The sequence below is a fragment of the Strongylocentrotus purpuratus genome, unplaced genomic scaffold, assembly GCF_000002235.5.
Source record: "Strongylocentrotus purpuratus isolate Spur 01 unplaced genomic scaffold, Spur_5.0 spur5_scaffold_4, whole genome shotgun sequence".
Lineage (NCBI taxonomy): Eukaryota > Metazoa > Echinodermata > Echinoidea > Camarodonta > Strongylocentrotidae > Strongylocentrotus > Strongylocentrotus purpuratus.
Genome location: NW_022145610.1, coordinates 6,159,899 through 6,187,213, shown reverse-complemented (window position 1 = coordinate 6,187,213; position 27,315 = coordinate 6,159,899). Strand labels below are relative to the sequence as shown.

At 37.9% G+C, this 27,315-nt stretch overlaps 3 protein-coding genes across 4 annotated transcripts; 2 read left to right on the top strand and 1 right to left on the bottom strand.

Annotated features, from left to right (window-relative positions):
• Positions 1 to 3,286: 3,286 nt before the first annotated feature.
• LOC115929282 (solute carrier family 35 member G1-like) lies at positions 3,287 to 4,671 on the bottom strand. Its single transcript, XM_030997982.1, has one exon. The coding sequence runs from the start codon at positions 4,669 to 4,671 to the stop codon at positions 3,478 to 3,480; it is 1,194 nt and encodes a 397-aa protein (XP_030853842.1). The 3' UTR covers positions 3,287 to 3,477.
• Positions 4,672 to 11,097: 6,426 nt separating this feature from the next.
• On the top strand, positions 11,098 to 16,165 carry LOC115918168. Of its 2 annotated transcripts, XM_030997569.1 has the most exons (5): positions 11,098 to 11,298; positions 12,829 to 13,050; positions 13,696 to 13,832; positions 14,731 to 14,997; positions 15,851 to 16,165. In XM_030997569.1, the coding sequence occupies exons 1-5, from the start codon at positions 11,248 to 11,250 to the stop codon at positions 16,161 to 16,163; spliced, it is 990 nt and encodes a 329-aa protein (XP_030853429.1). In that variant the 5' UTR covers positions 11,098 to 11,247; the 3' UTR covers positions 16,164 to 16,165. The 2 variants fall into 2 exon arrangements, with proteins under 2 accessions (XP_030853429.1, XP_030853430.1); XM_030997570.1 differs by lacking the exon at positions 15,851 to 16,165 and having other exon boundaries at positions 14,731 to 15,183.
• Positions 16,166 to 16,601: 436 nt separating this feature from the next.
• Positions 16,602 to 24,605, top strand: LOC115929281. Its single transcript, XM_030997981.1, has 6 exons — positions 16,602 to 16,741; positions 16,809 to 17,270; positions 18,347 to 18,659; positions 19,341 to 19,557; positions 19,879 to 22,050; positions 22,637 to 24,605. Exons 1-5 carry the CDS (start codon positions 16,602 to 16,604, stop codon positions 20,133 to 20,135), a joined length of 1,389 nt encoding a protein of 462 aa, XP_030853841.1. The 3' UTR covers positions 20,136 to 22,050; positions 22,637 to 24,605.
• Positions 24,606 to 27,315: the final 2,710 nt, after the last annotated feature.

Sequence of the window (27,315 nt, the reverse complement as noted above, 5' to 3'; positions counted from 1 at the left end):
TCTACTGAACACCATAAATTCGATCAGTCGGATGGTCACAAGAAATGTTTTAATTTAAGTCACGTGGAGCCTGTCAACATACATGTACGTCGTTGGAATCAAGACTGTTTGCTAGGTGTCTAGATAGAAGCTGATTGGACAAAGTAAAGACTGTAAGTAGACCATCGCATAAACAATGCCTATTAACAGCTAAGGTCATTGATAAAACGTCCTCACCTAAATTCTTACTATTCAAACATTGTTCCTATAAGATTAACATGCACATGTCGGGGGGGGGGGGGGTACAGACAGAGCTGATAACTGATTATGCAATAATTGTACTGTGAAAGATATTGTCAGGAAGCAATTTAGTAAAATAGTTGCCCATTTCTCACCGCTGAAACGAAGTATTCAGTTTTGTTTCTGTTTTACTTGATTCAGATACTTCACATTTTGAATGCTTAATTGCTACGTGGCTGTCATACAAAAGTCCTCGTTCAGGCCTGACGCGTTTATTGGCCTGACGCTATGCACTTCGTAATAAATGAAGTATACTTAGAGCAGGATTGTGATATTCAAGGTTAGCTTATGTGGCAATCCATGTTCATGATTATTTCATGTTTAGTATTACAATATAAATATTTAACGTTGATGATGTAATAATTGTACAGTTTGTTTATTATCATGATTCATGTTGTAATTATCTTTAAACTTTGGAAAAAAGATCATGAAGAAAAATGAATAAATACGTCAACTAAATAGAATAAAATAGGAAACTTGTTTTAAACTTTTTTTTTATTGTTTAAAAAGTTCTCTTTTTTTTACGGAAACGTGCTTTCACTGCGAAGGTTCTCTCAAAACCGTCTACAATAACACAAATGGCGACTGTGGCGTATCTAGGTATTAATATGACGGTCGGGGCAAACAATGAAATTTCAGGATATTTTATGCATATATCCCCCCCCCCCCCTCCACGTCAAAAAAAAAAGAAGAAAGAAGGAAAGAGAAGAAAAAAAAATATTGCATTTTGCCCATATGAAAATTTACATGGAGCACTGAAATCACTGGCATATGGCCATTTATTTTTGTTGGGGGGGGGGGGGCTGAATATCAACCATCTTGTTTAAAACCTTCATTATGGTAAAAAGTTTCCCACCTCATTGCCCAAATAGTAGAGCGTCTGTAATCGAACAGTAGAGTCTCGAATTGTGTAACATCAATTTGTTTGAAATTCTTTATTCTTTAGAAAGTGACCACTTTCCTTTTTTTGCTGATTGTAGATACGTATACGAGAGCAATTGTATGCCGGTTGGAAATACAAACGATATTGCAATAGTGTTTTATATACAGTTTAATGTATTTTAGTCATAAACAAGAACTAGTATGGTTGTAATTAGAGGTCAACACAACTAAGATGACACAATTCAACATGGGTTATTATCACAAATCAGTATACCAAATACTAACTGCAAAATTGTGTAAATATAAAATGCAATGGCGATGATAGAGACCACAAACAAAACATGAATATCAAACATTATTTGTTTTATTGTATCATTTATTTATCAGTATTTCACCTGGGTAGCCCATATAACAAAAGCGAAAATACATATTCACTATAATTATTCATTCAAAAAAAGTAAATTACAATCAAAGTAGCGTAAGTGTAGTCAATTAGGTGATACATTATTTTTGGTATATCAGTTTATTGATACTTCTGCAATAAAGAAACAGATGCATTATGACAAAGGTATACAAAGAAAAGGAGATCGAGCATATTAATAAGAAAAGCCAGGACATTATCTGATTAATGGTCCCTGCTGGGTAACGTAAAAAGATACTTCATTAAGAAATAGCTTCAATAAATCAACAGGGAAGTTACTCACACGGTAAACAAGTAATGTGATGGACTATTGATAAATATTGAAATACAGTAAATATTGAGTTGTTCATACAATAAGGTAATCACGACAATTCTTAATTATTGTCCTTACACTGTCACCTTAGTATTTAGACTCACCATCACCCATCAACTATACAGCCAGGATATTAAGTTAAAGCCTGTCTGCACTACTTTGCTCAGGAGGGATTAGACCTCCCTGCGTGGTCACTGATAGGTGGTTATCTCATCAATTTAGCTCTCAATTAACATAAGAAAAAGGGGGTCATGGGGGATCAACGGGTACCGCTTAGGCATTGCTTGTCATAATAGAGGGCGCACGTAGCTACAAGTAGTGCAGTCCCGCTTTATTAAAAGGAAGATACCTTTGTAGTATAGATAATGGGCATTAGTCTAGTATACTAGATCCTGGGCCTACCACAATTACACTAGCAATGTGGTACACGAAGAAGGGTTTGGGTTTTCCATCCGGGGTTGTTTTGGCATAAGAAATCATTTATGAAGAGGTCATTGCTAATTTAGAAATGTCATCCCGAAAAAAAACGTTGAACTTTGTTGGTTTACCAAAAAAATGTACAGCTTCAATTCCCATCTGGATGGTCTCTATAACAGGTACAAAAGAATATGAGTGTAACGCCACGTATACCGACCTTCATTAAGTACACTGCAGGGGAATGAATTAAGTGGGCTGATGTCACCCCCACCCATCTGACTAAGTTTACATTCATGTTCAGGGTGTGGGAAGAGCGTTCATGAGAAAACTAACTCGTGAAATTGTACAAGATTTCGAAAAAAAGGTGACCGTACCCCTCCCCCCCCCCCTAACTGAACGAAATATCGGTCGGCCAAATTTTCAAATTTTCGGGACAAAAAAAGTGCTCTTACTTAACTGCGTACGCCCCTGATCCTGACTAAACGCAAGCTAAAGATAATGCTTCTTTAGAGACAATTGGAATTCTTTGAATTACTTTTTTGCTCAGCAATTACAAAATCATAAATCATTCCACACAGTTGCGCCATCATAACATATGGCATTTTTATATTCGGCATGAAATTTACTTATAGGAAGATCGTGATTGGCACATTGCCAGGTGCTAATATTATGTATTTTTGTATAAGTTTGTATAGTCTGCTGATAAATCATTTAAAAGCAAATACACAGGTAAGTATTTAACTCGTTTCTTAAAAGGCATCCATTTCATGCGAGGAAATTATTCCTGCGAAGTTGGATAATTATATATATATATATTATCAAATTAATGTCTTTAATGTCTCCTTCAAGATACTATCTGCTCCTATACTTCTTTACCCGTATCAGTAGTATCAGTAGTGGTATCATCACCACCAACCTTATCATCATCAACAGCATTATTGATGTCATCACAATTAAGATTATTAGTGTCATTATCATTATCTTTATCATCATTATCATCATCACAGACATTACAATCGCCATTATTACTTAACATTTTATTTGACCGTCTTGAAATTAAGAGGAGCTTTTAATGTTCCCTACGAACCTGATGGAACCATCAACAAGATTTAAAGTGGTAAAGAGCACAAATCCAAAGAATACTTTCGAGAATAAGATCACCCGGCTAAGTAAGATCATCTTGAATTTTATGTTTCATCTCTTTCTCCTTGTCTCTTTTGCTTGCAAAGTGTGATGAAACTGTCATACCGATCGCACTCCCTACAACTCCAAAGACACCCACTATGGTCCATGCTCCAGGTGACATGTCGAAGATCAATAACTCGAAGATGAAAGAGACAATGACATCGTTCCCACGAATAATGGAGATCACCGATGCCTTTTGGGTTTTAAGAGCTAGAGTGCCTGATACCTGCTCAAGAAACCCTGTCAAACACATCACGATTATGATCAGGCGCTCTAAACCGCATCCTGGGTTTGTCCACTTCTCAAGGCCGGTAGTTTGAAAGATCGCGCTGCAGATGGCGGCGATGAAACCGTACACGAAAATGATGACCTGGGCGTGGATTCTAAGCATCTGCATGTAGCGCAGGACGATGACGTTGGCGGCCATGGTGACGGCGCCAACGACGGCACACATCAATCCGACAATCGAGGTCTCGCCGTCGCCACTGCTTCCAAATATGAATGGTGGTTGGACAACTAGGACTACGGATATCACTGTTAGTAAAGAGAAGAAGGTCGTCCATAGTGAACAGTGCTCCTTGAGACACAGTCCTGCGAAGATGGCTACGAAAAATGGAGAGCTGTATATCAGAGCTTTAGCTGTGGCCACCGGGATTGCTTGGTAGGAATAGTAACACATAAACGATAGGAAAGTTCCGATTATCCCTCGTGCCAGAATCAGAAGAACCATTTTTGGCGGATATCGCATCGGTAGTCTGTAACGGACGATGTACGGTGCGGTAAAGAGAATCTGGAAGATACCTCGGAAGAAGAGGAGTTGACTGGGAGGGACGATTCCAGCCAATAGCTTCACACAAAGGGAACAGAATGATGCATTCAAGATGCAAAAAATGGCCCAGAGTACGCCACGGTTTCTGTATAATACTTTCAATGATGATTTCCATGGCGGAATAATGGCTTTGTTGAAACCATTCAATAATGTCTCGAAATTCATTCCCCTGTCTTGTCCGACATATCCTTGTCGATCAATTTCCCTCCAGCATTTATCTTCTTGCAATGACACCGTATAATAAATATCACTTTGATGATCCTGGGTTTCATGATAATAATCTGTTTCCACATTTTGTCCATTATCAGGCTGTTTCACCTTTCGAAACGATGTGTAATTCGCCATCATTACAAACACAATTGCATTTAGATGCGAGTTGAACGGGAGAAACCGTGGTCATCAACCTGAAGAAGAGAATAATAATGAGTAATAAATTAACTATTTTATTTGAATTGACGGATAATACATGAACCTCACGCAAATTTCCCACACAAGAGCACCTAACTTACTGTTGATGTGTTAGACCTTTTCCATAATCTATAATTATCTAATTCTCTATAGATGATAACACAATAATATTATGTATAATCATGTACACGGATGTATGGCAAACGCTTCTGCGACAATACATGTACAGGTACTTGCGTTAATTGACAGTTTTAATAACATAGTAAAATTTATCGATATTTCTCTCCCACGGACCTCTATGACGAGTTATTCCATTAACCTGTTATTATTGAATGAACCACAATACATGTTATTAGGGACTTTTAGATTCGCACGAAGGCAATGGGGATTGCTACGATCGACGTCCTTTTAATACACTGCCTTGAATGGACGTCACACGTATCAGTCCACGCAAATCTAAAAGTCCCTACTATGTCGGTCAAGCCTCGGACAAGCTTTCAGGTTGTCAAGAACACCCTTTGTAAACCGGTAAACCGGTAAACCGGTATATTCTCTACACTAACCCGAACCGAACAAAAACCCTTATCCGAACCCTAAACCTTCCTTTTAAAGGCCTACTGCACTACTTGTAGCTACTTGCTCCCTCTCTATATTAAACAATGCCTAATCGGTGACCATTGGTTCCCCATGATCCTCTCATCTTATGTTAACTGAGGGCTGAATTGATGAGATAGCCACCTGTCCAGTGACCTTTTCTTTTTCTTTTTCGGTGGCCCCCCAAAAATCGCAACGACTCAGCCAGCCGCTGAATTAGCGGGGAGAAAAACATACACAAAACATACATACAAACATCTCAAGGGGGGTTAACCCCCCCCCTCCCCCCTGCGTACGCGCCTGCCTGTCAGTGATCATGCAGGGAGGTAGTGCAGACAGGATTTAAACCCAATTTATTGCCCAGAGCAATAAATTCGTTGTTCCAACGAAATAGCAAATATTAGAGGACACCTGAGTATACCAACTGCTCTCGTGTATTAAATTCATCATATAACGACCCGATTTACAGCTCTATATCACGTTCCAAGTACACGAATAATAAGATGAAACTTAGGATTAAACTTCAATTTAATCATGCTAACTGCAAACGACAATATAGTTACACATAACGAGGTATGCATAAGCTTCCCCCCCCAAAAAAAAAACAGATGGCACGCTATTTGTCGGATTGCAGTAGGCCACTTTTTATTAGTAATTCAATGCATACGCATGGCGTAAATCCTTACGTAATACCTATCGTTCAGGGGGGGATGATCTATTCATTCATCCCCCTGAGCAATAGGTATTACGTAAGGATTTACGCCCATGTGCATACGTCTTTAAAGGAAATTAAACCCAACAACCATTAGCAGATAATCATATTCATTATTATCAGCCAGTTTAAAAAAATATCTCAAAATTACTCCTGTTTCATTACTTAGCAAAGAAAAGAGTGTCTCCAAAGTTTCAGTTTCATGTCTAGCCATTCTCCCATGGGAGGTTTGTCAGACCAGGCAACAACTTATTTATTCATGCCTAATTCTGCTCCGCGAAGTGTTCCTAACGGCTGAACAAAATATCGTGTCACAGTATATGCGATAAAAGAATATTCTTTAACCTGGGCTCCGTCTTGTAAAGAAACTGCTCAAGTGTTCCAAACAGCTGAACAAAATATCATGTCACAGTATGCGATAAAAGAATATCCTTTAACCTGGGTTCCGTCTTGTAAAGAGTTGCGACTGATCCAAATCAATCACAAGTCCTCCAATCAATTTTTAACTGGCTGAACATTTTGAACATTTATTAATTATCAGTTTTTGTTGAGTTTCATTCTCTTTTAATTTGTCAAATGCACCATGCCATTAACGTGTTACAAGTAATTGTATTTCAATAGTCAGAAGGCAAAGTGCATACATTACTTGTTTTAGGTCGGGTAAGCTATACCAGGCGCGTACACAGGGGGGGGGGGGGAGGTTTGGGGGGTTAACCCCCCCCCTTTGGTATTTTTTATATGTGTATTTTTGCGGAACCCCCCCCCCCTCCCTTTGGTAATTTGTTTTTTGTCCTCTTACCCTCCCCCCCCCCCCTCTTATTCAGCGGCAGGCTGAGTCGTTGCGAAAATTTCGGCCCGACTTAAAAATGTTAAAACCCCCCCTTGAAAAAAAATCCTGCGTACGCGCCTGAGCTATACTACTTGTCCGATCTTACGACAATTGTAAGCGTATCACATGAAAGAATTTCAGTACCTTTTGTATCTTGTTATAGTTAATAAATTTGATGAAACAGCTGGGCCTTGAAGTTTGTTTAATGTTAACATAAAACAAGCCTGGTGTTTGAGTACAATTTTGATGTTACGATGAAGAAAACAATTCAGGTAGATACAATAATTTATCTTATTAAAGAATTTTGTATTATGCAGTATTCATATTGTATGTAGCTTCATAAATTCTAACCAAATGCCACGAGCACGGCGAAGGTAGGTCGTCTATATCAGTTGTTATCTTAAGCTCACGCACCGGCCCACGCTTCTCATCGATGAATTGTTTGATAATAAATGGCCTAGATGAGCTCATTCATGACATAATCGGACGTTTTTACAGTTTAATGTTGGTATGTGCATGACTCCAAATATATGAAGGGACTGAATTTATAAAAACATCTTCCATCATGAATTTCACCGATTTTTCAATAATTTCACAATTACTTCACAACAATTTGGCAATGGTCATAATCACATAATGTCAAATATAGTAATACAATAATCTTACGGTAATATCTTCACGTGTAGCCCGCAAAAAGAAGAAAACTTTTAATCAAACGAAATTGCAATTTCTTACCTGTTTTTGCTCTTGAAACGATGATCCGTGATCCGATGTTGGACTGAAAGATCTCGCGAAAGTATATGGATTAGTATTGCATTAATCATAATGCTTTACATTATGTTACAAAAACACAATTGTGCAATCCGCACGACAATTCTCTCATTATTTTCTCATCAAATCAAACTCTGCTTCAGATAAAAACCTATGCAAATAGGTTGTAAGTATTATGTAGCTAAAGCGAACTTCTGAAGGGTTTATTAAGAACACCAAGGGACCAAGGAGATAATGTGGTAATTATCCCATTGTATTAAAGTACAGACAATTGGGGCTACTATTGTTACGTAACCTAACCAATCCAACTGACAAGTGTTGTTCAAAAAGAGGGGGTACCCCCCCCCCTTAGAGTGCATGATGTATACAGCATATTGGAATATGGTGAATGAATTAACTGAATTAATTTATTGCAATTAATTATTCTTCGCAACCACAGGTTCAACGTCGCCCACCCTCGTCTGTAGCCTCAGGAAAATGAACATCTTGAAAATAAAAGCTCAATGCTCAGCTTGTACGGTAGATGAATTACATTTTTAGTATAAAATGAGTAGGATGTAAACAAATAAATATTAAATTATAAGCCAAGTCAACCAATAGCTCCCCATATGCATCACTCTCTACGCATTCCCGTCCAGGGGAGATACTTTCACATACATGTTTAACATTTGTCAGTTATAATATATTTCCTTGTCTGAATTCCTAATTCGGGTCTTGTGATTTTTAATATGAATTAGAAATTTAAAGAGGAAAAATGTAAATGTTTGGATTTTATTTTTACTGTCCGTGCATTCAATCATTCCAACAGTACGCAGATAAAATGGGTACCGATGCAGATGATCTGAGCTGGAAATACATCACCTACAATAAGGAGGCGGTGATGGTGGTGGAGGCAATGACGTATTCAACATTGGGTGAAGCTAGTGTAGATTATCCCTGAATGACCAATAAAAACTCTGAGTGAAATTTGCTTTGGAGGTCCAAGAAAGGAACTGCCCAGACTCATTTCCTTAACCCCTGTCTCTGGAGAATGCCGCCCCTCTCCTTTATCAATGTCTGGATACGCCAGTGACCATGGTGTGGTACACCAGCTATGAACGTATAGGGTTAAAGATCAAACCAATGTTTAAATCAATTATTGACAGTTAACGGACCACATGCAATAACGAATTCCTAGGTGTGCACTTTGATCCCATCCAAGAAGGAAACTCTTTTTTGCGCAAACCAATTTTTGCTAGTTTTTCCAAATTAGCCAGTGCTCATTCAAGCATAAAATATTGTCGAAATTTTTAATACCATCCGATTGAATAGACCCTAACCAACAATTTCATAAGAAAAAAAAACATGCAATTCTAACTTGGAGGACATTTCCTAATATAAGTGCGTACCCTCTGTCTGCTACTTGCTGCAGCGCATATCACGTATTTATCGATGTCTCTACGGAGTTCTCAAAAGCTTATTATCCCGTCTCAGACTAGCTAGCTGCTCTAATGAAGGCGCAGGCGCCGCAGCCTCATCAATCCCTATCGCCGGTGCCCATTTACTTCACCTGGGTCGAGTGTGGCAGATGTTGATTAATGCCTCAGACTAATCTAAAGACCCACCAACGGATTACATTGTCAGAATGGCCCAAAATCTGTCCGTTAAGAGTCAATTCGGCGGTGTGACGTAGTAAGGGGCGCCAGAGCGTCTTTCAAAGTGTGTGTGTGTTCCCAAGGAAAGTTCCCAACTAGTAAAGAAATATGTAAGGCTATAGAGAACTCAACAAAAGTTGAACATGAAAAAGCAAAATTAAAGGACAAACAGCCAATACATTATCAAAAATGGGAAAATTTTACCCCTTAAGGCAGGGGAACCGATTGTATATATATTGTAATTCCTGTTTCCTGTTCACTCCCTCACTTTCTCATCGATTCGGACACTTATCTCCTATCGTGTTTGCTTGTTTTTTATATTTTATATTTTTATTTTTTAAATAATGGTATAGTTAAAGACCTCCACTGATACAAGACCCTTATATAGTTATAATGAAAAATGCACCATATCATTATATGTAAATATACCAAATTGTGTTATCATGGATTATGAAGCAGTACCTTCAACTTTTTGTTTATATAAGAAAATCTTTGTTTAATTAAGATTGCTTAATTTATATTGAACTAATTTATTTGCTTATTATGTTGTAAAAATTGTTCCTTTGTATAATGTTGTATGTATCCAAGTATTATCGTCACCTTTTCCTTTTTAAAGGAATTGGAGCACATTCTGTACACTTGTTTTGAATGTGTACTTTATTAGTTTGGATACAAATGGAAAATATTTTTTAAATATGTCTGTGTTTATAATGTATGAGACAATGTACTACATGTATGTTTATACTGTAAGAACAATTGTGTTCCTATTCATCATTTTGTATAATTATGAAGATCTGAATAAAGGCAAAAAAGCTTTTAAAAAAAAAAGTGTGTGTGTGGGGGGGGGGATACCAACATTAAAGAAAAAGTTGCTCCTAATTAGTTGCTTTAAATTAAGAGCACATTTTATGGGGAAGGAAAAGGTGGGCTATCCAAAAGTAAAAGGAAACTTATTAGAAAAGAAAAAGAGCACATGTCAAAGTAAAGAGGGAAATTAATGATAATTAGTGATAATGAGACACCTCCCGCACGCGTTATTTTTTTCTGCGGCACAGATTGGGGCTTTTTTTTTTTAAGGGGTCTTGATTTAACCCTAACCCTAACCTTAACCCTAAACTTTCCCATAGGCTCAACACGCACCTAACCCCAATCTGTGCCGCAGAAAAAAAAATAACGCCTCCCGCACATAATAAGGGGTATTCACCAGAGATGAAAAAAGGCACTAATGACAACAGAAAAGGGCACTTATTAAAAATGGAAAGGGGAAATTATCATAAGAGAAATGGCATTAATTAGAAAGGATAAGGAAAACGTGTCAAATTAAAAGGGGCACTTATCAGAGATTAAAATGGGCTCTTATTACAGAATTAAAGGGGGACACCTCTTACATTTAAATAAGGGCATTCATCGGAGATGAAAAGGGGCATCTATGAGATTTTTTTAGAGGCATCTATCAGGGGTGTCAGAAGTGGCATTTATGAGAAGGGGAATGAAAAAGGGCACTTATTAGAAAAAAAGGGGGCATGTGTCAAATAAAATAAGGGGCACTTATCAGATTTGAATAGGGGCGATTATCATAGGTGAAGGGGGCATTTATCAAGGTTAGTAAGAGGCATGTATACGTATGTAGAACGGGCACCTTTTATAGATAAAAAGGGGCACTTTTCGTATGTAAAAAGTGGCACTTTAGAGGTACCTGAACAATTTCCCCACCCGGCTGCGACTTTGCGTTTTACACCCTGGCCTGGACATTTTCCCGGTAAATAGCAATGAAACTGCTTGAATGAGTCTAGTCTACGCTCCTCGATCGGGCGCGCCGCGCCAGTTCCAAATCGAATCGTACATGCACAGTACAGACGTACGTCGATGCAGCATTTATACACACCGTACGCAGCTGCAATACTGAAGATTAAGGGAGAAGCTAGATATAGGATTTCAAGTTCAGAACAACAAGTTAAGAAGCTTGCTGCACGATGGAATTCATCGAGGATGATGACGGAGTGGCAATGCAGACGCCTTTGCGGGTATGAATACTGTAAATCCAGTTTTGAATTGTAGTTATATGAGTACGATTAACTGTAACTGAGTGTTAGGCATCCATAGTTAGCAAAACTAAGAGTAAGACTATTAAAGTAAGTCGCTGCACAGTGTCACATTGTCACTGTCACTGTCAGTACTGTATGTCAGTCAACATTAACAACAGCAATGTCAATTGGACTAGCTAAGCATAAGTAACAATGTAAACAAACATAACGTTAGATCTAACGTTATGTAGTCTAGGACTGCAGGAGGGCCTAACTTAAGGTGTAACTTACTAACTTAATACAGTTCATGAGTTAACTTAGGAGTTATGAATATGAAGTAAATTCAAGTAGATCTAGCCCTGTGCTAAACAAGTTCTCCAATAAAGTCTACTAAAGCTAACTTTACTACTTCTACTATCTACGTACCGTATAGAATCTAGATCTACTAGGTCTAGATCTAGACTATGGTTAATACTTTTCAGTTAATAATTTTAACTGTCAATGTTTTCCGTAGCCTAGGGCCTAGGCTAGGACTCAGTTCGCGTTAATGTAGGTGTCACTTTACTTCATCAGCTCACATGTCGATGTTTCCCTGAAGGCTGTGACGCAATGAATTAGGCTCGCAAAACATTCCATGTTTATTCAGGTTTGCAGTAACCATGGTAACTGCTGGATCTGGATTCACTTGTAGATCTAGTTCGAGTAGTGATGTTTGCGATACACATGGGCGAATTGTGTGTGCAAACTGCAATTATGCAAGGTCAATTAAAATTGACCTCGTAGGTTAATTACTCAGGATTTACTCGGGATGATATCCGGACATCGCTATTCAGCATCGTCGTCCAGAGTGGTGCTGCTGCTGTGCGACATGACTATGCTTCTTTGCTAAGAGCTATTTGAAACTTTAGGGCAGAATGAGATGTTTGGTTCTTTATTTCGATGGGTAAATTGTTCCAATTGGTAATAGTTTGGGGTAGATAACTGCGCTGGTACGATTGGGTTCTGCATAGAAGTGGGATGAGTCTGTTGTTGTCATCTCCCCTCGAACGGGTAGTCGCACAGCCTACAGGGACCTGCTGCACAGTGAGGATTTCCTACTAAAGATAGATCTAAGTTAAACCCCTGCATGCAAAGGTGCATACATTCAATCTGTTAAGACTTAACACCCAAGGATTGAAGCATGGTCCCAAAATAACCTATTTTATTTTGAGGTAGGTTTAGATATGTACCTGATTCAGTTGATTATTCTTCCCGCGATTCAGTTGATTATTCTTCAGCAAAAAAGATGGCAGCATGCAGCCATTTCTAGCACAGCCTGACATACAGATGGTTCTGTGTGTGGCAATTGCCCGACTTTAGCTGTGCCTGTGTTATACCTAGTAAGCAAGGCCCCTACTACCGGTATCTAACAGTTAGATTGCGATCTTGATCTAGCCCCCCTACGCCCTAGCCTAACTGTTATAGTATAGAGCTTGCCCTCTACAGATCTTGGAATAATATTGTTTTTTGTTTTGTTTGTTTGTTTTGCAGGCAATTCTACCTAGATCTACCCATAATGAAGATCATGAATACCATTACCATGTAAATAACTTTGAGAGCCATGATGAATCTGGATTCACAGCATCACTGGTGATAAATGTCAAAGCAGAAGATGATGCAAAAAAATGGATGAGCGAGTTTGCAGAGTCTTCTAGCACCACATGGAGGGTAATGAGAACCTGCCCGACAGCGAAGAAATATGTGCTCTTCAAGGTATTGGTTTAGCAATCCTCTTTCTGTTGCATATCAAAATCAAAACTGTCCAATGACAAGACATTTTCATGTAAAAGTAAAAAAAAAAAATACTAGTAGTGGTAGGGGGGAGGAGGGTCTAGATCTACAACTGCAAATGTGATTTCCACCATTTTCAATTGGCAAATAAAGACTTGTCTTGCTTCAACATGAATGACGTAAATATTCATATTTTATATTGACGGCGCCGTAAAAACTCAAAACAATATTGCAGGCAATTTTTTTAATGCTGTTTCTGATAAAAAAACAAATTACCCCAATTGAAGAAACCTCTGATATATACTATTACATGTTGTGTTGGTAAATTTGTTTCTATATGGTTTTGCATTAGTTTGGTTGAATGTAATTTTATTCTGATGTTACAGAATTTGGTGATCTTATTTCTATGTCCCATTTTTCATCACTTTTTTTGCAGTTTTTTTTCATATGTGTTATGAAATTATACTCATATTCATATCTTTGGTTACCTACAGCTGCAGCACCCTAACCAATGTACGATTAAGTCCCCTGGAAGCTCTTTTTCAAGCATTCTATAATTGCTTCCTTTGGTGTCCTGACTAAATTTCATTCATATCTTAGTTTCGTATTGTATATGATTGATAATAGAAGATCTATCGATGTCATCATGGGCAGCAAAGACGGGCTAAGGAAGGGACATCTCGTCACAGCAAGGACACTGGGTGCTGCGCTAAACTTACTCTCACTGTAAGGAGAACAGTGACACAATCCGGGAGGAAGAGCAAGTATGTGAATATAGTAGCGATAAATTGTCAATCACCTATTTAGAGGAAACCAAAACCCAAGGAGAGAATCAATCTCATATGAAAGAGTAAAATGAGAGGAGCAATTTAAAGAAAGTTTCATCAAAAACGGTTATAAAATAAGAGAGTTATGGAAGTTCGAAAAGTCTCGTTTTACTTTCTATGGGGATCCTCAAATTGGCAACGCTGCTTCAAAATGGCTGATTTTGTGGACAACTCTCCATTCACTTTGTACACAAATTTTCAGATTTTTCCCATTATTTCTCATATTTGTTATTGTCTCCTTCTGACCTTGACATATGTGGTGTGAAATATATTTTCCCATGACATATGTTGAGCTCAGAAGGAGGTGAGACGCACTTTGAAAGATAATGGAAGAATTCTGAAAATTTGTGTACAAAACGAATGGAGAGTTGTCCACAAAATCAGCCATTTTGAGGCAGCATCAATTTGAGGATCCCCATAGAAAGTACAACAAGACTTTGCAAACTTCCATAACTCTCTTATTTTATAACCGATTTTGATGAAACTTTTTTAAAAATGTTCCTCTCATTTTACTCTTTCCTATAAGATTGATTCTCTCCTTGGGTTTTGGTTTCCTTTAAGAAGGCCATCAGCACATAGTGTGCATTTTCTTTCAAATGGAAGTATTGAATTATTCTGTCATGTTGGACCTGAGGATATAGAATGAAGTAGACCTAAAGAAAATTGGCTTTCCCTTTATTGTATACGTGTACATGTAGATTTGAATACTTCCTCATACGGTACTCCTTATCATACCGGTAGTTTAACGATGTGAATTGTAAATTTTTCAGTCGCTCGCATAATATTTTGTTGCAATGCATTTTTGTACATCATGTTTTCTATTCCATCATTACAGAAACTCAGACCCCCATATCCAGACACATCCAACACTGGTTAAGCTAGAATGGAAACATAACCATGTTATCTCCATTCCTGCTGCACTTAAGTACAGAGATGCGAGTCCTGAGACCTGTGCAAAACTTGAGGAGCTGTTTAAGAATGGGAACTCACCAGCCAGTGCACTCAACATTCTAGAATTGGAGCTACAGATACAGGATCCAGACAAGTACGTCATGAACTGTGCAGACAGGTCGATTTGCCCAGATTTGCACTTTTGTTACCGGTAAGTTTATTATTCATTAAACGTTCCCTGTTATTTTATTTTTTTTTTTTTTTTAGAAATGGTAAATTCCACCAAAAATGTTCATGACATGAAAAAAAACATATCTGCCTCTAACGTAAATTCTTTGTCACTAACCTTATTGCCATGGATGTTCATAAATCATACAGGTCTTTCAACAAAAAAAAATTTTTTTTTTCGCTGCTTTCCATGAGATCTCAAACCATCATTGAAATTGTACATGTTGGACTGGAGACAAAAAATTCACTAAAATGCAAATTACACAGGCTTTGTTTAATATTTTTTCCTATAAATTTCACTAAAGGGAAGAAGAGGAATACATTTCCATAGTCCAAAGGCCATGAGATATTTAATCAATTACAAAGGGGTGACATGACCTCCTAACAAAACTGTCATGTCCGTTACGCTATGTTTTGAAGTCTAAACAGAAAATGGAATACCAAATTATTTAAAAACCTGTAGTTGTGTTTAGAGTGTCATCTTGAATTCAATTTAAAACCCAAACTTAGTTATATTTCCATTGCAAAGTTCACTGAAATTTCAAACTGTGCACAGGAGGTAAAAAAACATTTGCTATTTCGTGTTATGTCCGTTACACTCACTAAATATCAATTTTCTCTTTATCTATTCAGTAAAATACTTTAAAATTTGCTCTGTATGTCACTGATAATGTTATGTGCATGATAAAATGAATGAATTGCGTTTTGGAACTGTTAATTTTGTATTAAAATTGGTATGACTGTCATGTCCGTTACGCTGGAATTGACCAAATGTGGTTGAAGACACGATGAATGAAAAAAAATGAATGTTTGTTAAACGTCTTAAATTTTGGCAGACTCTATCACAAGATCTTCAGAAAGGCCTATGGTCCTGCAGATGGTGCAGATATGGTCGCAGCTGTTGACGAGAAAGTAATTGCTAATTACAACAAAGAAGCAGGGATGACATGTGCCAAGATGATTAGGAGCAGCACTGGGGAGCTGATCATAGGAATTTGCACTCCACTGATGCAGCGTGTACACACTTTAATGACTCACAGCAGCGAACTTGTGTTCCTTGATTCGACAGGTATTTCATATTTATGTCCTTACATACATGTATGTATAATACCCCATTCACAGTGGCTTTCAAATTTTCAACGGTGCTAAAACGGAGCGGCGACACCGTCATAACCCTGTTTTAAATGCATTCACAGTAGACCAGTTACTCCGTTGCAGCAACGGAGTAAATTTTATCTGCGTATAAATCGGTGCCTCCGTTACAAAGCACATTATGTCTGGCTCATGACCCCGTGAGTGACCCCGATGCCCAGAAATACGTAGCATGGGAAGTACAAACAATAAGCAAACACACATGGTTTAATACGGAGCTGAAACGGGTCGCATTCACAGTGAACGACCTCTGTTTCAGCAACGGAGCAGCACCGTTGCAAGAGCTAGGCGAACAGTGGTTTAGTTGAAATGGTGTTGAGACGAGATGGTGTTGGTCCATTGTAGTTTATAACGGGACCGAGCATTCACACTAACAACCACACCGTTTCAGCAACGGAGCTGCTCCGTTGCTGACACGGAGTTAGAGCCCACCGAATGGGGTATAAGAGTGCCAGTTACAAGAGTGAGAGGCCAAGGGGGACATGTGGAGTGTATGCCTTGGACCTGGTGGCGCAAATAATTATGATTTATGAGCGCCCTCCTGGTGTGGGGTGTCTCCAAGACTACACTTCAAGGTAAATTCACCATTAACGTTTGTTGTCTTTGCATGGCTATAGGAATAATTTCAGATTGATTAATTAGGTTGTCATTATGCTGTTTTCTGGCAGGCAATGTTGACCGCCACGGAAGCAGGGTGTTCCTGCTGTTGACACACAGCTCTTCGGGTGGCCTGCCTCTGGGGGTCATCATAACGTCGAACGAGCAGGAGCGGACCATCGTTGAAGGGTTGCAGCTGCTGCAGACCATCTGTCCAGCTGGTGCCTTTGGGGGAAATGGTAATGATGGGCCAGCAGTCTTCATTACTGATGACTGCACCGCAGAGAGGAAGGCCCTCCATGCTGTTTTCCCCCAATCTGTACTTCTCCTCTGCTCGTTTCACCTCTTGCAGGCTGTGTGGCGGTGGCTATGGGATAGTAAACATGGCATCCAAAAACACCATCGACAGGGCCTGTTCTTCCATGTGAAGAACATGGTCTATGCTGAGGATGCCACTGCTGTTGAGGCAGCTTTTGAGAGTGCCATCAGTGATCCTGCTGTTATACGGTGAGCCCAGGCATACAGTCTCAATAGTAGGCTATTTATGAAGTATGACATGCACTCAATGTACATGTACCTTATTTTGTCCATCTGAACCATCTCAGTTGTACGTTACAGCTGTTGAAATGGGGCACCTAATATTATCGAATTTCAAATATATTTATTCCCCCAGTTTAAGAAATAATAGAGCAAAGTTGGATATACATACCTCTGCAGGTATAAAGTGAAAATGACTGTACTTCTTAAAGGTTTGGTAGAAACAAGTACGACTTCAAGGATGGTATCATAAAATGTACAACCTCCCGAGGGAATGTTTTGTGCAGGGGTTAATAATTCAATGTATTTATGACAGTAATAGGGTTACTTGATTTGGAAAGGGGAATATGGCCATGCATTTTGAACTTGTGTATTAACTCTATCCCTACAATAGTATGTACATTTTCTAAAATGAAATTTCCTGAGGAATAAAAAAAATGGCATACGATAGAATCACTTTTTTTTCCTAATTTGTGCTCCGGAGTGGATGCCAGCACTGAATTCCTTTCAGAAAATATATACATGTAGTTAGAGGGAGTTTCTTTGGAGTTAATGTGAACCGCTCCCCCCCCCCCCCCCCCCCCTCCACCCTTTTCATTTATTCTTCTGAATGTGGGGAAGAGCAGACCATGGACCACCTGCTGGTATGCCCCCACCTAACAGAAATGTGTACCCTTGCAGACCTACATGTAGAAGGGTTTAACCCCAAAGCGAAGTCCTGTGTCCAGTACTGGACCAGTGTTGTTTAATATAATGTAGTGACCCGATAAGAAGAAGAATTATTATTCTACGATGTGCAGTGTCGTGATTTCAAGTGCTAATGAGCTCATACAGGTATGATAGAGCTTTTATTCAGCTTTCAAATGACACCAATTCATGACAATACCCGTCTGTTTTACCGAGATATATGATATTTGAAAAAATCGTAACAAATCATAACACATGGCCACATATGAAGAACTCAGTTAATGCAGCATACAATGTATGGAGTAACATTTCTTTTGAATGCAATTTAAAGTCGATGTTTGATGATTCTCGTTGACCAGGTACCCTGGATATAGAGCATATATCAACTCCTTATATGAGAGACGACAAGTGTGGGCCCAGGCATTCAGAATTGGACTGAGGATTCGGGCAAACAACACAAATAACTATGCCGAAGCCGCCATGAAGGTCCTCAAAGACTCCATCCTTCAACGCTCCAAGGCATTCAACGTGCCTCAGTTATTAGACTTCATCCTCTGCAGGTTTGAAGGATTCTACCAGAGGAGACTTCTGTCAGTTGTCAACCAGCGCCCACTAAAGTGGAATATCCAAACCCACAACAGATCCAAGATCAGCAAAGATGACATTTCCAAAGTAAATAAAAACCTTTGTAAATTTATTTCTATTTATTTAATCTGTGAGGAGATGGATGGAAATTTAGTAAATGATGATGTACATGTGAAACAATATCCAAAAAGGAAATTCAATTTGATCTTAAAATTGAATACTTCAGTAGTGCTGTAATGCCTAAATATAAAGCACCAACTAATTTATTTATTTGACTAATACTTATTCAGAAATTAAGGGGAAGAAGTGACCCAAAGATAAAACAACAATAAATTAACAATAACATAGTATTAACTAAACATGATATGTGGATGTTAAGTTTGAAAGAACTACCTGTCCAGCACTGACGTTATAATTCTCCTTTTATTGTCTCGCCCACCGGAGGTGGATGGCGAGACTTAGGGATCCAAATGGCGTCTGTCCGTCCGTCCGTCCGTCCGTCACAAATGTTTTGACACATAACTTGACAACTGTTAGTCCAATGGCGACCAAACTTGGGTGATAGATGCACTAGGGGTAACATCATGTTGCGGTGCTGTCGGAGGTCACATAGAGAGGTCAAAGGTCATATTTCAAAATCAGCTTGCGATAGGCCCTACAATTCTCATGGATGGCAATGGACATCGCGATATTTCTAGTTATTTTCACAAGTGGGCGAGACACTACATCGCTAATGCCTTGTGTTATTTCTTATATTGTTACAATCAGACTGGGGAGAGCACCTACGAAGTCACCAGTCAGAGTGATCGACAATGTCACTACACTATTGACATGGCAGTTGGTGTTTGTACATGCCATGAAGGTATAACTGGGGGTGCCTGCAAACATCAAGAGGCCATTGTGACACACTTCAAAGTGGCATCAAGCAACTTCCTCCCAACTTCTGCCAAGGAAAGGGAATTGTTACTCAAAATTGCAACTGGATGTAAGTAATATTAAACTGAATAAATTTTCTTATACGTATAAAGTGATCTACGCTCTGCTATCATTTAATATTTACTATTATATTTTATGTTGTAAATGAATGAAAGGCCTAACAAAGTTATACATCACTTTGATGACATTTCAACTTGAAATTAGTCAACAATACCTTTGATCACCTACAGCCGCAGCATCAACAATTATATGACAATGTAGGAGTACGCATCCTGGTCATATATTTTCCTCTCTTGTGTTACTTTAACCAGCACTACATGATCAATATTATGTTTGAATTTTTTTTGACCATTTATCAATTGAATTCAAGGTAATGACAATGTCCCGTCTGGATGGATGGACCCTCTTCAGTCCGTGGAGCCAATGGCAGAAGATGTGGCAGAACCACGATTGCAAGAAACAGCACTGGTCAATGGCCATGGTGATATGCAGGATCCCCAACTTGCTCGTATTGACAGTCTACGTGTTCAGAGGGACTTCCATAATGCATTTGACAGGCGTCTTCATGGCAGCAGCTCCTCTCAATGTAAGTATAACACAGCTTATTGCAAATATGTTTTGCTTTAAATTTCAAATTCAAGTTCAATTTATTTAAACCAATCAATCATACAAAGAATAACATATGATGAAAACAATAAATACACATACAATATTCTGAAAGAGAGGGTTAGGACCCCTTGGATGCAGAGCTTGTAATTGGAACCCCTAAGAGTTTGCCAAACCAAAAACTATTTCTGTAAACAACTAGGTATCTTTAAACAACTATAAACATGGTTAAATGAAATATAAAAAGGGTAGGGAGAGTGGTAAAATCAAGGGGTATAGAAACGGAAAGAGGGGTGTGAGGGTGAGATTGAGAGTGAGAGAGAAGAGAAGGAAAAGGGAAGAAAAGCTACTGTTGTGGGAAAGGTGAAAAACAATTATTGTGAGCTTTCAAATTCTTTTCATGTTATTTAGGAAGATTAGTAAAAAGATCCACTACAAAAGATTGTTGTTCAAATGACCTCACATTCATAATAAGAGAAAAGCAGCTCAAATGTTCAGACCGAACATTTGTGTGTAGCCACATACATGCATATCTGTGTGCAGTGCATGTGACTCTCCTAGCAGAATCAAGTTGATTTCTTATCATTTTGGTGATACCAAAAGCATACACCAATTCTTAGATGCATTATAATAAACCTTTCCCAATCACTTTGAGACAGTTCTTCCACATTTCAATCTCAAGACCAGAACTAAACTTTATCTAAAGGAGAACATGCATTTAAGTTTCATAGGATTTTATATTCTGATATTTTAATATAAAAAGGCTGGTCAATCGTGTTTTTATTATTTTAAATAACCATTTATTACCTTAGGTAGTGCATCCAATGCGTAAATCAAATCGAACAGGTACATGTAGCTCTGGATAAATGAATGTTTTCAATATTTGAAATGGGATGAATGAAGGCCGGAGAGCCAAAATTCTCATTAATTTTGGGAGATAACTAGATCACATGTCGACGGTCAGAAAGTTGTTGAGTAACATATACATGTAGGGCCATTATTATTTTGGTACATGCTTATTGGATCATAATGCTCTGGTTAAATCAACAATTAAAATAAGGAAGCTAGAGAGAATCTTCTTGATCCCAAAATTTAAGACAAACGTAAATAAAAAAAATAATACAAGAAAATTTCCAAAATATATTCCAGTTCTCTTATTATATTGTTCCAGATTTTCTCATGTGTTTTATTGCATGCTACAGTCCACTCCCGTTGTAGTGAGGTGCTCGGGACCAAACCAATTACCTCGTTATAATGAAATCTCATTATATCAAAGATACTGACCACATAGGTTTATACATGAATATTTTAAAATTGGGCCCTGGAGAATTGCCTCGTTATAACGAAATCTCGTTGTATCCGTGCTCGTTATATCGGGAGTGGACTGTTTGATCATGGACGTTGAATTCATAATTTGTTGATCATCTTCATTATAATGACCCATTAGGATTTGTCCATCTGTCAGTCATCATGATATCTCAACAACCACTTGAGACATGAACTTCAACCTTGATTATAGTATGTATCACCATTAGGAAGACGATCTGATTAGATTTTGGAGTACGTAAGTCAAAGGTCAAGGGTCACAGAGGTCATTATCTGGTGTTTTGTGTCATCAACATATTAAGATGTTGAGTGTGGCAGGGTGAATAGTTAAACATAGGCAGAGGCATATTGGAATGAAGTCGCACACATCAAGTTTCTAACATGTTAGTGTTACTTACCAGCATGAAGTCTTGTCCATTTACAGATTGTTATGAGCCTGCAGAATGATTGAAGGTGCCTGACAAGTATTCGGAAATGTGCATGATATATTGTCACTGTTTTTCATTCATGTGCATGACCTAACTCTTTTCACATTTTTTGTCTTTCATCCGTATTACAACTAAACCATTATTTACGAGGGATCGCTTGGATAACATCCGAGCACATTTCAGTAAGTTGAATTATAAACCTTTATCTAATTATTATGTAGTCTGATTAAGTTCATATGGGTATTGAGAATTCACTGTGATATAAGTAGGCCTGTCATCTGAAGTGTACTCTACCAGTAAACATGGTTAAATTTATAAATCCCATTTTTAGAGTATGGATAATTTTCAAAGTAATTTTTAAAGTCAATTACAGTCTTGGCAATATAAGTTGTAGCTATGTGAAGCAAGCCTTTTAGTATTTTGATGCAAATTGGTGTATACCCAGTCACCTAAATTTACCCATGTGCATTAACTGTGTATTAAAGTGTCCTAACACATGTGTAATATCAAGAGAAATAGGAAGAAATCGGAAGAGTTCTCTACCATAAAATTGTAAAAAGGTTAATATTTATAATTACTTTCATCTAAGCAGTTGGCAGTTTTTCAAGGTGTGTAGTCATTTCTGATTTACCCTTAAGTATGAGTTTCCCCCAAATCAACTACACATTCTCTACTTTTATTTTTGCATAGTGTTTTTTTAATTATTATTATTTCTGAAAGAATCAACCAGGGTTGCCATTTAATCATCATTTTCTATGTCTGTTTCAGCTCCACAATCTGATGACCTTGTGGAAAGAGTCCACAACATGTTCTTAGAGATGGAGGAGAAGCTTAAGCAGGACCCTGCCACATTTGCAGAGCCCTTTAAGGCTATGCTACAGTCTCATAGGAGGCTTAAGACTGATAGCAGTCTCACATCTGCTATCAGAATGTATGGGAGATACAGTGGCGTCAACCTTGCCAGGCGCAAGGTTAAGCCCAAGGTAGGTATCCTTAAGACTTCTGGACCTAGCATTGGCGTGCAGCCAACAGCCATTGCTCGCAGAAGAGTGAAGATTGGGGGGAGGAGAAACTTGACATCGGGACGTCCGACCAAGCAGGCAACAGTTGAAGAACATGGCTATGCCAAAGGTGGTCAGTCATCACAGTCATCACAGTCATCGCAGCTTCCACGTAAAAAACGTGCAGCTGCACCACATAATCTGAACCATGCGGTCACAATGTGCCAATCTCTAGGCAAAACCCATAGTAAAACATAGTTTTTGTCTTGCCTGCGTACATGTATATAGACGTCACTCTTTCCGACGTCATTGTCGGCATCAACAATTATGTTGTACTCACAATAAATTTCCATAGCCTTTAGGTAGTATCACCAAATTCACACCAGTGGTACTTGCATCTCTTGAAGACTCGGGTCGAGTTCGAATATGGGTCATATTCGACAAAGTTCAAAGGTCAAAAAGTCAATGAACTTTATATGAAAAGCATTGTACACACAAACTTATCCATAGCTTTGAGGGAGTATTGCCAAATTTACACCAGTGGAAACCTTTAATAATGATGAGGTTCCTGGGACCTGAAAATTTGGGATAAAGGAAATATTATTATATGTTATGTTGTTATATATATTAGGTCTATTATTTAGATTTAGGGTTTTAGAGGCAACGATATTTTTGGAGGTCCGTCACGGTCGTCTCAGAGAGCTAAAATATTAAATCTCATTTCTTAACGTCTAAGCCTATGGAGAATTCATAATAACATAAAATATTGGACGCAATGAACATTCTGCCACGCCCACAAGATTATGATTGGTCAATACATGATTGTGTGCATTCAGCTAACGTGAAGTAACAATAAAACCTATGTTGCTCTTTTTTATTTTTCCTCTTAAGCCACGCCATTATTAGTGATTGTGCGCATGCAGCTATTAAACGTGACGTCACCATATGAAATTGCACCATCCAAGTAACTACTTCGTTTTCAATAATTGTAACGTCACAATAACTTCAAGTAACAACTTGGATTGGGATATGTAAATTCTAGATGTTCGACTTTGTACAGGTAAATGATTATATTAGTGTTACGGTAGGCCTACTGTTTTCTTGAAATTCAAACATTTTTAACTTTTCATGTTAGTTGTGCACCAGCACCACATAAATGCTTGGGAAATTTCATATTTGCACTCGTTTCAAGCTTCAATTGCCAAGATGCAGTTTACAAGTACATGTACTAGTATATTATAAAAAATGGTGAATAAATCACAATATCTCTGTGGAGTATCTAAATAATAATTATAATATTGGATGATCAATTTTCGCGAAATACGTGAAATATTGTTACTCGCTGAAGAAAAATATTTTCACGTATCATCCATTATTATGTGTATTCAGTTCGTTATCTCCAAAGTAAAGTGCGGTGCACACCTCTGCGCCCATGAATCCGCCTATGTTCAGATCTCTTTTTATCTACATGTGCATGTATTTTCAAATAAAAATTTCTTATAGTCATTTCTTGCATCTAAATCTTAACACACTGTCAAATTATCTGTTCAAATTTCTACTATTGTTTGCTTTCACTTTTACTACATATTTCTTCTTTATATAACTATTTATGCATACACATACTCCTGTATCTTTTGTATTACTTCTCTGACATTGAAGGATTAGATTACCTTCACGAAAAAAAAAAGTATATGAATGTAAAGCAGTAAATAAAGTGCAAATGAATTCATGTAAAACTGGTGTATAATTTCCTTTATATGTTATGTGTCTGTACATTACACTAGACAAAGTGATGAATGGAAAAAGAGAGAAAGAGAGGTCTTATAAACAAATATCATGAATTTAAAATGAGAAAGAGAGAAAGGGAGAGAGAGACAGGTCTTAGAAACAAATATGAATTCAAGAAGTGAGAAAGAGAGGGGGTCTTAGAAACAAATATCATGAATTGAGAGCTAGAGAGAGAGAGAGGTCTTAGAAACAAATATCAAGAAATGAGAAAGAGAGGGGGGGGGGTCTTAGAAACAAATATGAAGAGAGAGAGAGAGGCCTTAGAAACAAATATGAAGAGGGGGTTAATGAGAGAGAAAGAAAGAGGGGTCTGAGAAATACATACGAGAGAGAGAGTGGGTCGAGAGAGAGAGGTCTTAGAAAACAAATATGAATAGAGATGGGGGGGGGGGGGGCGGGGGAGAAATGGGTCTTAGAAAACAAATATGAAGAGAGATGAGGGGGGGGGGGGGGGAGGTCTTAGAAAACAAATATGAAGGGAGAGGGGTCAAGAGAATTAGAGAAATTAGGTCTTAGAAACAAATGACATGAATTTAAAAAATGAAAGACGTGATCCCACAATAATAGAAAATGGTACGAGTGCAATATTTAAATCACAGTTTATGTATTACATTACCATTACACATATTATGTCGAGTGTAGTCTGTGTATGTGTCGATATGTGTACATGTGTGTTAGGGGGGGGGGGGGGGGTCCGAATCAGCAAATGGTTTGAAAGTAGGCTACACGTCAAAAATTGAAACCCTGCATGAAGAAGGCGGAATTAAACCACAAAAACCATAATATTATTTGGTTTCTCTCTTTCCTTACTTTGATTAATTCCTTCTCTAATTTCTCTCTTTCTTTCAAGTTAGTTTTTGTTTTCTCTCTCTGCTTATGACATTCTTTGTTTCCTCTCTGTTCTTTAATTATTTATTGTTTTTCTCTATTTCCTTCTGTTGTTATATTCGATGTTTTTCTCTCACTCGTACGTCTCGATACAAAAGTACATGTACCGCGTACCGCGACACTGGACATATAGGACGTACGTTGAGCATTGCAGAAGAGCTACGTGCGCGCGCAATATCTTGTCATGGATAGACTTTTCCCAGTCGGTTCCTTGAAATTTATTGGGAAAAGGTCCAGGCCAGGGTGTAAAACGCAAAGTCGCCACCCGGCTCCACTGCTTCGGGACGTAGTGGTGTGGCAGCGACTTCGAACTTATATTAATTAATCCAAACGTCATTGAAATTGGTATCAAAATGTAGATAACTCAAATCTCTTTCATATAGAATCAAACTCATGGTCGTGGTTCATTAAATATTAAGGGTTGACCGCTTCAAATACAAATAAAAACACCTCTGAAATAATGTCTATTATGATAAAGCAAAGAACAAGGAGTGCATGGTTTATACAGTGCCAACTGATGTCTCCTTTCTGACTTTGGCCGTCCGCTTACTATTTCTCGGCCTTTCCTTCACTATTCACCTGTTAGCGGGCGCTGTTGAGCTGCGGCCCTGATAGATTTTATTGAGCTGTAAATATACTATTTGTTTGCATGTCTGTTTGGCTCACTGTTGTATGTTTACTGTATCTATAACTTTATTGTATTACTTTTAAACATGATCAGTTTTGGTCCTTTGAATCATGTATGTTTATATGTCTTTTAAAACCGAAATAAATAAATAAAATAAAAAGCCACTTTTAAGTTCCCCTCTCACTCTTTAACGCTCCATGACCCCCTCTTATTATGTACATGTCTTTAGTCTATCTCCGTCTGCCTGTCTTCCCCCTTCTCTCTCTCTCTCTCTCTCTCTCTATCTCTATTTTGCAATTTCTTCTTCCAAGATGGCTGCAATGCTAATTATAGCTGGCCAAGCCTATTTATCCACAGATATTGGGCTATGTGTCTATACTGACGCAATGTATGACAAAAGATATGATTGGTAACACTTTAGAAGCTTAGAGACATTGTATTAAACGCTATATAAAAGCGGATTATTATTATTATTATTATTATTATTATTATTATTATTATTATTATTATTATTATTATTATTATTATTATTATTATTAAAAAAAGTGTATATCACAGGCTTGGGGGGGGGGGGGGGGCTTTTTCCTTCTCTGAATAGTAAATAGTTTTTTTTTTTAATAAAAAGGAGGCGGGCGGGGATGAGAAACACTTACATTTTTTGTTATTTGGCCTAACCAGTTGAAACATGATCTTGAAGTTGATCTATGTAATCTGGGAAGACTTAATGGCCCAAATCATTTGTCGATAAACCTCCTTTGTGAATTCGGGCCATTTTGTCTGAACAGCTCTGACAGCAAAATCTTTATCACTTAACAGCTCTATAAAGAATGAATTCATGGGAAAACAAATTAATATGTCTATATAATCAATCTGATTTATTCCTTTTAAAATTGCAATCGAGTACTCATACAAAATAGTACTCATGCCTTTGATATCAAATACTGATAAAGTCCATTTCCACGCAGATTTGGTGCCAAGTTTCACACATCAAGGTCCTACAGAAAAATCAACAGGGTGAACATGCTGAAAAAAAGACTGCAAATTGCTATGCAAATATTCTGACGACATAGAGCAAGATACATTTCCTAGGTTTCCGTATAAAACAGACCATTGTCAATTTCGCTTTGAATTGCCTCAATATT